General features: G+C 41.7%; 1 protein-coding gene across 19 annotated transcripts in view; it reads left to right on the top strand.

Moving 5' to 3' along the window:
• Window positions 1-14926, top strand: part of R3HDM2 (R3H domain containing 2) — a 148871-nt gene that overhangs the window by 94411 nt on the left and 39534 nt on the right. For 10 of the 19 annotated variants that reach the window (XM_059936257.1, XM_059936261.1, XM_059936263.1 and 7 more), the window contains 3 exons: window positions 9700-9899; window positions 12514-12537; window positions 14353-14394. In XM_059936257.1, coding sequence (XP_059792240.1) covers window positions 9735-9899; window positions 12514-12537; window positions 14353-14394 — 231 coding nt within the window. In that variant the 5' untranslated portion in view covers window positions 9700-9734. The remainder of the gene's footprint in view (window positions 1-9699; window positions 9900-12513; window positions 12538-14352; window positions 14395-14926) is intronic. The other 9 variants (XM_059936272.1, XM_059936273.1, XM_059936265.1 and 6 more) reach the window with 1 other exon arrangement.

The following is a 14926-nucleotide window of genomic DNA, read 5'->3' as shown; positions in this document are numbered from 1 at the left end:
TTGTATTGAGGAAGAGGTGATTGGCTATTGGGGAATAAATAGCAGGCTCTCCTTCGCAGCAGAGGCTTAAGGAGTAATGATTCTTAAAGTTTTCCAGTTCCTTCATGTGAAATTAGATTGTTCTTATCTTATTTCTCTGGCCAAACTCAATTCAATTTTATTTTATTTTATTTTATTTTATTTATTTATTTTTAAAATTTATTTATTTATTCATTTATTTAATTTTTGGTTGCATTGGGTCTCCGCTGCTGCACGTGAGTTTTCTCTAGTTGCTGAGAGCAGAGGCTACTCTTTGTTGTGGTGTGCGGGCTTCTCATTGTGGTGGCTTCTCTTGTTGCGGAGCACGGGTTCTAGGTGCACGGGCTTCAGTAGTTGTGGCACATGGGCTCAGTAGTTGTGGCTCGCGGGCTCTAGAGCACAGGCTCAGTAGTTGTGATGCAGGGGCTTAGTTGCTCTGCGGCATGTGGGATCTTTCCAGACCAGGGCTCAAACCTGTGTCCCCTGCATTGGCAGGTGGATTCTTAACCACTGTGCCACCAGGGAAGCCCCTCACATTCAATTTTAGATTTTGAAAGAGTCTTTTAATACTAAACTGTTGGCTTAGGTGTCCTCTCCACCTAATAGGTGGTAACATTGATCTCTAAGTTCATCACAGTAGGGCAATACAGACTTAGTTGCGTGGTGTTTAAGTTAAGCAATAGAAGGCATCTTGAAATGCCATGAACAGTAGATTAATTGTGATTTTTTTTTTTTCTTTCCCAAAATGTCTTGTCTGGGTTTAGTTAGGAGCAGTTTTGCCAGGGTGTGGGAAAGGACAGTATGAACTTTCAAGGTCTTTTCCATCCCTAAGATTCTGTGATAGTTTCTACATAGTGGCATTACTATGATAAAGCTAAATAAAATAGAAGCAGCAGAGGTTCTTCATTGTTTGAGCACTGCTGCTTTTTGTCTGAAGAGGAGGAAATATGATTTGTTCTGTTTCGCTCAAGGAAGTAAAATGGGCATTTTGGTCCAAGAATGTAGAGAAGCCGTTAGAAACTGAAACGAAGCCCAACTAACACTTCAGTCCATCGATCAAAGCACCTGTAGTTCTCATTTCAGGGCAAGTACAACCATCACAGATATTGAACAAAGAGAGTACATGTCCAGAACATTTTAATCTTGTTTCTCTGTTTACTTTGCCTAAGGAATTGCTCTGGACATCAGCCAACTCCTGTGGCCTCCCTTACACACCAGTGAATCCTTTTGCATTTATAGAGCAGAATGATTTTCTCATGCTTCCCTGATTTAGAAAATTGGCATAATTGTTATTATTATTGTTGTTATTTTTATTGGCCTAGTACTAGTGAAACCTATGACATTTGACTTCTGAAATCCTTAAAGGACTTGGTGACTGTCACATAACTAGCTTTACGTGTTCCATAAGTACTTTATACTCTACTCCCTCACATTCTGCTTTCTCTCTGAAGAGAAGGGAGCGTTGGACCCATATCCCTCATAACTCAGTAGGGCTTTCTTTCTTGTCCTTCTCCCAAGGGCGGTTGAACCAGTTTTCCTTTTCAGGTATGCAGTTATCATACTGTTTTTGTTTTTCATCCTTTGGGCACTGTAGTGAAAAGAACATGGGATTTTGGAATCAAGAAGACCTGGGTTTGAATTCTGGCTTCTTATACAGACTGTATGGCCCTGAACAATGTATTTCATTTATAAATAAAATGGTGATATTTTATACCTTGAGAAGATCAAATAAGATATTTTCTATAAACTATAAAAAATTTTAAGTCATGAGAGGTGACCCAGGTTGAGGGGAAAGATGGGAGAGTTTACAAGCCCCCAAATATGTCCCCCACTGACACTCTCTGAAGAGAGGCCTTGCATCTAGGCACTCCTCCCATACCTTACTTCACATCCCAGAACACTCCTGAATGTCTACCTTGGGATACCTAGAACTTTGGCTTTGGGATCAGACACAGGCTGGAATCTTGCCTTTGCCCCTCGTATCTTGGGAAAGTTATTTAATTCCTCTGAGCTTTGGTTTCTTCATCTTAGAAATGCCCTAGCAAAGAGTTTTGTTATGATTAAAGTAATGTATAGAAACAGTAATGAAAGTCATAGAAAGAATGTAGACTTTGGCATCAGCACTAGAGTTTGGGTCTGATTCTGTCATTTAGTATGACAGTAGTTAAGAAATTTGCCCAAGGTCACCAGACCTTGGGCAAATTCCTTAACTACTCTTGGCTGTATGAGTGGAAGTGCATAAAGCACCAAGTTCATAATTGCACTCAATAAACATTAATGGTTTTTCCTTTTCTCCTAACTCCAATGTCAAAGAGTGTATAAATAGGCTAGCCATCATGAGCATCTAGACAGTTTTGTTTTGTTTTTAACCTACCATTTTAACCCTATGAATGTTTTGTCCCCAGTGTTTTGACTACTAAGGGCATGTTTTTCGCTTTGTGTGTTTAAATAACATACCATAAAATGCATAAATCTTAAGCATTCAGTTAGTAAGTTTTGACAGTTATATACACCCATGTAACCACAACCTCTAACAAGATGGAATATTTCCATCACTCCTAAAGAATCCCTTATGTCTCTTTCCAATCAGTATTTTACCCCCAAACCTTTCTGATTTAAACCACTGTAGGATAGTTTTGCCTGTTCTTGAATTTCATATAAATGGACTTATATAATATGTATTTTTGGGGAAGGAGATCCACTTTCTTCTACTTACTATATAGTTTTGAGATCCATCCATGTTTTTGAGTATGTCAGTATACACCCAGCAATGTCCCCTCATGTCTCACGGGCGATGATTGAATCACTTGCTTCTTCTCAAACGAGTCACAAAAAAAGAATTACCACGATTGATCCACCTTCTAGGGTCCAGGGATAGGGTCACCTTCCCTGATCATGTGTCCTCAGAGGAAAGCAAACACCAAAAGTTCATTTTTTAAATTGTTGAATAGTATTCTATTATATGAATATACCATAATTTGTTTATACATTCTCCTGAACCCCTAGATTTTAAATATTTTTTCAGTATGAGTATCAACTGGGAGTAATTTATTCTTGATATATAAATGAGAAAAGGACTGGAAAATTTACAGGGATTTTGCCACAGGGTATGTCAGAATTTTTAGCCTATAGCTATTTTGTTCTTTCTTGAATTCTCTCTACTTGGCCATGGATTAAAAGGGAGAAAATGAAACTGCCCTTCTTTCCCTGAGTGTCCCCTATATAATATATTCTTTTTGGCACAATGCCTAGAAGGTTTTTTATAGAGTTGATGGAAGGATATATAATCTCACTGTGCTCTGGAAGGTACTTACCTCAGCAGTCAAAAAATTTATGGGGAATATGCAGTATTCTTCCTGAAAAAATTGCCAAATCTTGGCTCCCAATCATCTTCCCCTGTATCATCCTATTTCCTCACTCCCTATCCTTGCCCTCGACTTCTGACAGTCCCCTCTGTGCAGCTTGAGCCACTGAGTGTCCTCAGGAGACACCCTGCCTTAAAATTGTGCTATTTGCCTGGGTGAAATGTACAACGTACACTGACAGGTTGCAGAGCAGCACACACCTAGGCTCTCCTGGGAGCTTAATGTCTTGCTTTGTTCTAGTTAAGTGATATATGAAATAGTTCCTTTCTCCATTGAGTAAGCCATCCACAGTGGAAATTACTTCTCTGCCTTTTAACCCTTGTCTACTGGCTTTATTCTTCCTCTTTAAAGCTTTTTCTTTGTTTCTTTTTTTTTCCTGCTAATAAATTATCTTGTCCCTTGGCTGCAACTTTTGCTTTTGTTTTGGCCCAGAAAAAATTATTTCCAGAAATCCTTATGCCCCAAGAGAAAGGAGAGCCTTCTGCATAGGATTATGGAAATGACTGTAGTTAAAGGTTATTTTGGAGAACAAAAGAGACCCTCAGCTCAAGAAATACAGTTTTGAGCTTGGTGTATCTTCTGATGGATCTTAACTCTAGAGTTAAAACTCTGACTCCTCATTACTATCTTATTCTCTCTGATCCACCCTTCTCCATGTGTTGGCAGGTTGTTGCAGTCCAGGCATCATCTGCATAAAAGACAAACCTTCAGCAGAAGATAGCCATTTTTCTAGTGGCTTTTTTTTCTTTTTTAATACAGTGGGAAGCCTTTCTTTAAAGCCACCCACCTAGCAAAATCCTCTCATGTCTCACTGGTGATGGTTGAGTCACTTGTCCCTTCCTAACCCAGACACAAAAAGGAAACAGAATTACCACGATTAGTCTAGCTAATTAAGATCCACCTTCTAGGGACTTCCCTGTGGTCCAGTGGTTAAGAATCCACCTTCCAATGCAGGGAACGCAGGTTCGATCCCTGGTTGGGGAACTAAGATTCCACATGCCATAGGGCAACTAAGCCCGCCTGCCGCAACTACGCCCGCCTGCCGCAACTACTGAGCCCGTGTGCTCTGGAGCCTGCACGCCACAACTAGAGAGCCTGCATGCCACAACTACTGAGCCCGTGCACTTTGGAGCTGGCACGCCACAACTGGAGAGCCTGCTCACTGCAACTACTGAGCCCGCGTGCTCTAGAGCCTGAGTGCCACAACTAGAGAGAAGCCTGCGTGCCACAACGAAGAGCCCGCCAGTGCAACAAAAGATTCCGTGTGCCGCAACGAAGATCCCACATGCCGCAACTAAGACCCAACACAGCCAAATAAAATTAAAAAAAGAAGAAAGATCCACCTCCTAGGGCTTGGGGATAGGATTACCTTCCCTGATCATGTGTCCTCAGAGGAAGGCAAACACCAAAAGGAAATCTGGGCTAGACTGAGTGTGGGAGAAAGGGGAGATTTGGATAGGTAGCCAGTATAGTGTCTACCGTACCCTTTCTCTGCTGCTTCCTTTTTCCTCAGAGTACAAGTTACTTTGGGGACTTCCCTGGTGGTGCAGTGGTTAAGAATCTGTCTGCCAATGCAGGGGACACGGGTTCGATCCCTAGTCTGGGAAGAGCTCCTACATGGTGCAGAGCAACTAAGCCCGTGTGCCACAACTACTGAGCCTGCGCTCTAGAGGCCACGAGCCACAGCTACTGAGCCCGCGTGCCACAACTACTGAAGCCCGCGCGTCTAGAGCCTGTGCTCCGCAATGAGAGAAGCCACCACAATGAGAAGCACATACACTACAACGAAGAGTAGCCCCCACTCGCCACAACTAGAGAAAGCCCGCGTGGAGCAACGAAGACCCAACGCAGCCAAAAAATTAATTAATTAATTAATTAAGTTTTAAAAAAGGAATTGCTTTGTTTTACACACCTCTCTAAGAGGCCAGTAGTCTCAGTGGAAATGACTGTCAAAATTGTTAAAAGTGGTTGCATTAATCACTGTTTTATGGACGTCTTAAAGAATTTGAAGTTCAAGTTTTCCTGTTTCCCAGTGAACAAAGAAAACCATGTGGCTCCCTACAACTTAAGTTGGAATGCGTGACCATATTCCACAGGTGGCTATTATGAAAGACCGTTTTTTGGTTTAGTTGGGATTTTTCATTAGTGCTTTGACTGAGTAACAGTGCTTGGACACCGTGAAGTTAGTCGAGGTGTCCAGATGATTGAGCCTTTTCTGCCTTATATGTAAAGAGGAGCTGCAAAGTTATCATTCTGATTGACAAATATACCTATTTGGTAATTGAGGCCCATCCTGGAAAAAGAAACAACCAGCTGCTTTATATTTGTCCCTATCACCACCTTTTTTTTTCCAGTTTTATTGAGATATAATTGATATATAGCTCTGTATAAGTTTAAGGTGTACTGCTTAATGACTTAACATACATGTACTATGAAATGATTACCACAATAAGTTTAGTTAACATCCGTTTTCTCATAGAAGGTTTCCTTCTGGGGTGATGAAAATGTACTGGGACTAGATAGAGGTGATGGTTACACAACACTGTGAATGTACTAAATGCACTGAATTGTTCACTTTAAAATGGTTAACTTTATGTTGTATGAATTTTTAAAATTCAATTAAAGAAAATTTCAGGCCCCAAAAAAATTTTATTTTCTTATGAGAACTTTTAGGATGTACTCTCTTAGCAACTTTTAAATATACCATACAATTAACTATAGTCATCAGGTTGTACATTACCTCTCCAGTACTTACTTATCTTATAACCGGAAGTTTGTACCTTTTGACCACCTTTATCCAATTCCCCCATTCCCCACCTCTCACCTTTTCTTTCTGACAGAGTAATCTGTTTAAGGTTATTTAAGCCTGAAAAAGAAAAATATTGAAGATCTATCATGTGGTAAAAGAAGTAAACTTAATTTTGTTTGACTCCAAGGCAGATTTAGGAGCAAGATTGAAACAGTTCATAGCTTTTTATAGGGAGAAACTATATAACAGTTAAGACTGTTTATGAAATAGTGAGTTGATCCTGTCCCAGGAGTTTTCTAGGAGAAAGAAAGTTCCTCTCAGGAACTTACACAAAGGGACTCTTCTTTGGGGAGGATGGGGAAGATTGCATGAGGCTGTATCTAAGAACCCTTCTAATTCTGATCTTTATTGATGTTTCCCAGCTAAGAGATATAGAGAAGGCATGTGCTGAGTTTTACTGTATTTCAAACTGAAGAGAATGGAGCCTTGATTTACCCATGGGGGAAAAAACAAATATATGTGTATCTGCAGTTCCCACGTACAGCCAACGATCCGTAAGCTCTGTAGGGACTTCCCTGGTGGCGCAGTGGTTAAGAATCCGCCTGCCAGTGCAGGGGACACGGGTTCAACCCCTGGTCCGGGAAGATCCCACATGCTGCAGAGCAACTAAGCCCATGCGCCACAACTACGAGCCTGTGCTTTAGGGCCCGCAAGCCACAACTGCTGAGCCCGCGTGCTGCAACTGAGCCCATGTGCCACAACTACTGAAGCCCGCGCACTCTAGGACCTGCGTACTGCAACTGCTGAGCCCGCATGCTGCAACCACTGAAGCCCACATGCCTAGAGCCCGTGCTCCACAACAAGAGAAGCCACTGCAATGAGAAGCCCATGCACCGCAACGAAGAGTAGCCCCTGCTTGCCGCAACTAGAGAAAGCCCATGTGCAGCAATGAAGACCCGACGCAGCCAAAAATAAATTTAAAAATAATAATATTAAAATAAAAATAAAAAACGTAAGCTCTGTAGGTTGTAACTTTTTTTATAGAAGCCTCCAGGTCCTGAATCAATTAATTAAAAAATAAAATATCAGCCATTTTCTATTGTAACCAGTTTCTTCCAGTATTTCTCATCTTTATTTTATTATTTGTTTGTTTGTTTACTTATTTATTTTTGGCTGCATTGGGTCTTCATTGCTGTGTGCGGGCTTTCTCTAGTTGCGGTGAGCGGGGGCTACTCTTCGTTGCGGTGCACGGACTCTAGGGGCACGTGCTTCAGTAGTTGCAGCATGTGGACTCAGCAGTTGCGGTACGCGGGTCCTAGAGCACAGGCTCAGTAGTTGTGGCGCATGGGCATAGCTGCTCCACGGCATGTGGGATCTTCCTGGACCCCACGGTTCGAACCCATGTCCCTTGTATTGGCAGGTGGATTCTTAACCACTGCGCCACCAGGGAAGTCCCTATTTCTGATCTTTAAATTCAGCTGTATGTGACTTCCCTGGTGGCGCAGTGGTTAAGAATCCACCCGCCAATGCAGGGGACATGGGTTCAATCCCTGGCCCAGGAAGATCCCACATGTTGTGGAGCAACTAAGCCCATGTGCCACAACTACTGAGCCTGTGCTCTAGAGCCCGTGTGCCACAACTACTGAGCCTGCATGCCACAACTACTGAAGCCCGCATGCCCTAGGGCCCGCCTGCTGCAACTACTGAGGCCATGTGCCGCAACTGCTGAAGCCGCGTGCTCTAGGGCCCTCATGCCACAACTACTGAGCCTGCGTGCTGCAGCTACTGAAGCCTGTGCGTCTAGAGCCCGTGCTCTGCAACAAGAGAAGCCACCGCAATGAGAAGCCCGTGCACTGCAATGAAGAGTAGCCCCCGCTCGCTGCAACTAGAGAAACCCTGTGCGCAGCAACGAAGACCCAACACAGCCAGTCAATCAATCAATAAATAAAAAGAATTTAAATTCAGCTGTATGACTATGATTGTATGAATGACTCTCTGGCCTTTTAAACTAAGTCTTCAGGCAGCTGCTCAGTAGCCACCAAAAGGTGAACAAAGCAATAATCTTTGCAGACTAACTTATGCCAGGATGAGGTTACCCATGCTTCTTAAGAGCCTTCTGGGTCTTATCCATGAAACTGATTAGAAGGAGGAAAAATTGTCTAGCATGACAGTTTTCTTGAAGCATTGCTGTTTGTTTAGCTTGGTTTCTAGAGTCACATGGAATAAACAGGATATCTGGGAAGGTTTCCAGTCTTATCTTTTTAAAGAAAAGAAAGAAATATTTAGGATTCAAGTACAGTCAGTAATCCGTGAAGGAGAAACCTCTATTATAAACCATTGTTGGAGCTAAACATTTTTGACTTTAACAGTTGTTGAGGACATGAATCTCTGTATAGAGCATCAGTTTCTGTTACTGAGTGGGTGCTTGGATTACTGTGTTGACCTCACTACAGGATTTCCCAGGTAGCGATAGCAAGTGATAAAGAGCTACCACCCCTGCACTACAAATCTCTGCATCTTTGGGAGGCAGTAAAGTGACTGAACCCAAATAGTGAATAGCAAAGCAAAGATTCTCTTCCTCCAGGGAGAGACCCAGTCTTTCTGAAGGACAGATGACTACAAAACTCTCTTCTTGCCTTTTCAGCTTGCTTAAGATAAAGGAAAGAATTTAAGATTCTATAAACATTGTCTGATTTTGCTGCTTTTTGATGGAGGAGATACTTGAAGTTGGTAACAGTGTTGTGGTTTGTGGCAGCTGTGGAAGTTCTCCTTGGGAAAGGAGAGTGATCCTCTCTGGTACTGAATAGAGCTTTATATCTTCTTTCTGGAGAGAGTCTAGTGAGTTAACTCTGTGGAGTGCTCAAGCTGAAGATGTAAGCACATTTCTGTAGGGAACAAGGGAGGGCAAATAAAGTGCCAAGGAGACTTATACTACATTGCTTTAGAACTGAATTCTGGTGAATCTCAAAATAATTATGCTGAGTAAAAGAATCCATATACTGTATGATGTAAAATTCTAGAAAATGGAGACTGATCTGTAGCGACAGTGGTTGGCTGGGGGTGGTGGCAAAGGGGAGGAAGGGCTTTTAAAGGAGCAGGAGGAAACTTTTGGAGGTCATGAATGTGCTCACGATCTTGATTGTGATGATGTTTCACAGGTGTATGTGTGTTTCTTAATTCATCAAATTGTACTTTTTTTTTTTTTGGCCATGCCGCGTGGCTTGCAGGATCTTAGTTCCCTGACCAGGGGTTGAACCTGGGCCCTTGGCAGTGAAAGCGCCAAGGGAGTCCTAACCACTGGACTGCCGGGGAATTCCTAGTGCATTTTAAATATATGCAGTTTCTGTCAGTTTTACCTCAGTAAAGCTTTTTTTTTTTTTTAAAGAAATGAAATTAATCTAGGGGCAACATTTATCATAGGACCCTATACTGGGTTACAGGAAGGCTATTTCAGGCTTCTGTGTGAAATACAAGTCTTGCAGGTGTGTTAAGTTTAGATATGCAGCTCCTGTTTAATGCAAAGTTTAGATACACAGCTCCTGTTTAATGCATTTCATGTTTCTTTAGGAGTCCATAGAGGCTGCTGTATTCTATTGAAGAAGATGTCTAACAGTAACACTACTCAAGAGACCCTGGAAATAATGAAAGAATCGGAAAAAAAACTGGTGGAAGAATCTGTAAACAAAAACAAGTTTATATCTAAGACTCCAAGCAAGGAAGAAATTGAGAAAGAGAGTGAAGATACCAGTTTGCGTCAGGAGACACAGGTAAGAATTAGAAGTGCATCATATGCGCACTCTTTATAGCAAAATAGAAACATCATTAGAGGTGGCATTGGAAATCTATAGGAAGCCAGTCACTTACACAAACGTTTGGTTCTCCCTAAAAACCCAACTTCAGCTCTCAAGAAATGTCTCCTTCCCTTTTTGTCAGAGTCCACAACGAAGTCTAAAGAAAGCAGAATGAAATCCCTAATCTATTAGGACCTGAATAACACTGGTTCTTGCTACATTTTGATATTTTTTAACGATCAGAAAATAAACTGTATACAAACACATATTTAACAAGTCATAATATGGCTTATACAATAAACCATATTTTTAATTAAAATTTTTTTTTTATTTTTGGCTGCATTGGGTCTTCATTGCTGCGCATGGGCTTCCTCTAGTTGCAGCGAGCAGAGGCTACTCTTCGTTGCGGTGTGCGGACTTCTCATTGCAGTGGCTTTTCTTGTTGCGGAGCACGGGCTCTAGGTGCGCAGGCTTCAGTAGTTGTGGCACATGGGCTTAGTTGCTCCCACAGCCTGTGGGATCTTCCCGGACCAGGGCTCGAATCCTTGTTCTCTGCATTGGCAGGCGGATTCTTAACTGCTGCGCCACCAGGGAAGTCCCTACAATAAACTCTTAAAACTAGAGCTGCCTGGCTTTACACACAGTGTTAAATTCATATCCTGGTTGTGTTAAAGCAGTCAGCATTTTCTGGTCAGAAATAGTCTCTGAACTTGCCACTTGGTAAATGTGAGTGAGAGGAATTTTATTCTTTGGTTGCCTATTGTTTTCCATCCGAATTCATACTATAGTGCAGATATGATGGCAGTAGATGGCCAGCTGAGCTTTTTCCAGGGCTCCTCTTTGGTACCCAGCCAGACTCTGGGCCTCCTCTAGCTAACCTGTTCCAGTTCTCTTCCCTGTGGTCACTACTAGTTTCCTGTTACCCAAGCCCAAATTATATAAATCCTTTCCTTCTTGCCCAGGGGTGAGACTGGTCTTTATTATATGCTTAGGAGATAGACTGTTAATTGTAGTAAGTTAGTTTAGCAATAACATTTTGGAGGGTCTAGAAACTTGAAGCATGATTTCTCTTAACAACCCAATTCACCTAGGCCTTGTCTTACGTAAAGATTAAGATAGCAACAACAAAGGGATGAATTAAAATCAGATAACTCTCTGAAGTATTTTGTTCTCTAGCTGCCTGCTTTTCTACTATTTTTCCTCTTACAGTTTGCCAGATCTCTGTCATGGCTGCTTTTCTTTCCATTATCTGTTGCATGTGAGTTGTCATTCCCAGCCCATCCTTCCAGAGTTTATGGAGACAGTCCGCCCTGTTCCAGCTATACTTCTAGCTTCCACTGATCCCAAAAATGAATTTTAAATCCTCAGGACAAATAAGTGTTGAATGTTTAATTATGTGCTGTCATGTTACGTGGAAGATAATAATTAAATGAACTTTTTGGTCCAAGTTACTCTATTCTCAGGAGACAATTTTAAGTGGTGTTCTGAACTCCTGTTGTGTGTTCTTCCTGAATAGGCAGAAAATAAAGGGTGACTATAGGTTTTATATGCCTTATGGATACTCACTTGGTTTAAGAATGTCTTCACCTGGATATACAGATAGATTGTGTGGGAGGCTGGGTGGGGAACCTGCCTCCCCTCAGACTCCTTTTGTTGCTGCTAGAGCAGGTGGAGTTGCTGCTGCCATCTACTGGAGCTCCTGCTCCTTTTACAGAGGCTTGGCCACCCTTCAGAAGCCCTCTCCCCTCTACCAGTGTTCCCTTTCAATAGCACTAAAAATTCTGCTCTTTCTCTTACCTTCCCCCCGACTCACACCTGGTAAGTCTCCACAAGAATCTTACTGACGCTGTCAAGAGAGTGCCTGTTACGAATTGGAGCTGGAAAGTTTGAGGAAAGGGGACTTTCATTACTTGTACTGTGTGAGTGAGACATATTCTTGGAATCAGCAATTGGAACTCAGAACATCTTTGGCATGGAAACAGTGCTATAAAGGGCAGGTTCTGAGATTCAGTTTAGAATGGGCAAGTCCTGACTTAACACATACTGAACTTAGGTGGGTCCTTTAAATAACCTAGCCAGGCTTTCTGCCTTTATACTTGTAATCCCCTCTGATTCAGCTACCATACTGCTTTAGAAAGATGGCTGTGAAATAAAGATCTGATTGTGTTAATTCTCTCCAGAGTTTCTGTGTGTCTCCTTGCCCTAGGCTAAGTCCCAGATTTGTCAGCATGGCATATTGTGACCTAGTCCCTTGCCTGCCATCATCCACCTCTGGAATCCTATGCTCCAGCATTAACTGATTCGCTGGCCCATGAAAAGTTTGGAGAAAGCATGCTTTTACACATGTTTTCTCTGCCTAGAATGCCCTCCTTGGTATTCTTTCCCTGGCCTCCTCTAGGTCAGTTTAGGCTCATCATTGTATCTCGAAGGCCCAGCACAGTTCCTTGCAGGCACTCAATATTTGTGAACATATGAATTTGTGAATTCCTAGGTTTGAGTTAGACACTTGTGCTCCTGTAGCACTCCATGAGTACCTCTGTAATGCACTTAATGTCCTGTATTGTAATTGTCTATTTGTCTTCTCCAACAGGATTATGAGTTCCTTTTTGACAAGGTTTGTGTCTTTTATCTCTGTATCCTCCAGTAGTTAGCATGGTGCCTGATACATATTAGGCTTTTCAGTATATGTTTGACTAATGAAAATTATGCATTCTGAGAAATAAGCAGATTCATACATTGTTTGTAGGGTTATAAATTGGTATAACTTCTTTGAAGGGCAATTTAGCAATACTTTATAAGATTTTTGAATGGACTATACCATATTTGTAGGTATACTCAATGATACGGTCATTGAAGCATTGTTTATACTAACAAAGATCAGAAACATCCTAAATGGTGCAGTTTAAGGGACTGGTAAAATAAGTTATGGTATGGCCACACAATGGAATACTATGTAGCCATTAAGAAAAACAGTATCTCTTCTATGGAGGTATCCTTGAAAAAAAGTTTAAAAGTAAGGTTTAGGGCAGTGTGTACAATATCCGTCTATTTGGTTTAAAAAAAAGTGTGTGTACACATGTACAATAATCTTACAGATGCATAAAAGATCTCTTGTAAAAGATTACAAGAAATTCAGTACTAGTTGATCCTTTAGGAGGGATCCAGGTAGCTGGGGGACAGATGTGAAAAGAGACTTACTATTCTGCATACCTTCATTATAACTCTTGAATGTTTGTGTCGTGTGTATGTTATAACTTATTTGAAAAAGATAGTGGCAAATACTGCTTCATATTCCTGGACTATGGTTCTTCCCTTATTATAACAGATCTTGCCACTGATCAGATTCACCATCATTTCTCACTTTTTCCATCCACCTTTCTGGTGGTTCTCCATTTTGCATTGTAGCAGTGTTGTTTGGTAACTAGTGAAGAGGACAAAGGAAAGAAATCCTCACCTACCCAGGACCATGCTGGTACTCTGCCTCCATCTGTTTCCCCTCCTCCAGCCACCAGCCTCAGTTTTTTCCACACCCCAGTGGCAGTGAGTTCCATTCCAAACATCTTAGAAGCCCTAAGTGTCACACATAGCTCTAAGTGTCACCCAACCTCTTCCCGAAAGTCCTCATTTTGACTTCTCAGCTATTCGAAACCTTATCCATTAATTAGTCATTCTTTCCCTCATCCCACCTCAGGCCTTCATTCTTCACCTTCCTCAGCTTCTATCCTGCTCTTTACTGGCTCGCCTTACCTCCCTTTGCTCTGGAGGTCTTATCCACATCTTCCATGCTCCCTTCTTTTTATCCTGTCCCATCTTATATCCATGACCCAGACAGGCTATAAGAGCCTCCACCAGGAGCTTAGAACTGGGAGAATTCTCATATTCAGGGAGGTAGGCAATAGGCAAGAAGGGCCTTCATTCCATTTCTGCAGCCATAGGGACAGGTCTTTTGAGTATCTCAAGTTAGAACTCTCAGTGTGTTGTCCTATAAAGGTGTTATTTTAAGTGATGGTTAGGAGCCATATTTCACACCCACTATGGACTAAATAGGCTCCTGTTAGCAAGCTTGGGAAAAAAACACTCTATTGTGCTATGGTAGTGACATTTCCAGAAGCATCCTAATCAGGAGAGGATTCCCTGGTTTATCCAAAAGTAATTTTTATCAATCTGTGAAATAGGCCAACCAGTCAATATCTTTCTATTCTTTTTCTTCATGGTGAGTGGTGATTTGTCTGTAGGTGGCCTGTGGTCCCTTCCACGTCACAGTTGCTAGAGTTGTAGCATAGGGGACAACCACAACAACTGGGTCTCATCATAGTCTGGCTATTATAACGGTTTTAAAGTTAGTGCTTTTTCTCTGTAAACTTGTATTGCTTTTAGCTTAAGTGTTTATTTCCCCCACCTTTAATATTTTCTAATCCCCTTCTAACAGAGGCGGACATCCAACCACGGTCATGCCAGGAAAAGAGCCAAGGTGAGAGCCCTTCCTCTATAGCTTCTTTTCTAGCGTTATTAGTAGTACATTGCACAAATGGACTTATCACTAATAACTAGTTTATTTGGATTATATATAGGCAAAGTTTGCCTGTCCCTTGTACCCTGATTATGAACATGCGTACACACACTCACGCACAAACATGCACGCACATATACATATGTCCTATTGGAATGTCTGGCTTTATTTTTCTCCATTATCTTTAGTTCAGTCACAGTCTGTTTCTGATACCTGAAAGGATACCCAGCCAGAGCCTCCCACAAACAAAGCCTGAGCACACTGGTACTGGTTCTGCTGTAATGCCAGTTTCTCTGCTCATCTCTGGCTCTCTTATTTTGCCCCCCAGCGGTTTTGGGGTTTTTCGCCATGTGAATCTTCTTTAAGATAAATCCTCTACCATTAGTAAAATGATTCAACATTTTTGGACATCCTAAAAATATAGGCTTTGTTTTGTTTCGTTTTGTTTTGTTTTGATTCACTTTTTAGGTTGGGGCAGAGAGGAGGATTTTGT

The sequence above is a fragment of the Balaenoptera ricei genome, chromosome 10, assembly GCF_028023285.1.
Source record: "Balaenoptera ricei isolate mBalRic1 chromosome 10, mBalRic1.hap2, whole genome shotgun sequence".
Lineage (NCBI taxonomy): Eukaryota > Metazoa > Chordata > Mammalia > Artiodactyla > Balaenopteridae > Balaenoptera > Balaenoptera ricei.
This window is presented reverse-complemented; position numbering and strand designations above follow the sequence as displayed.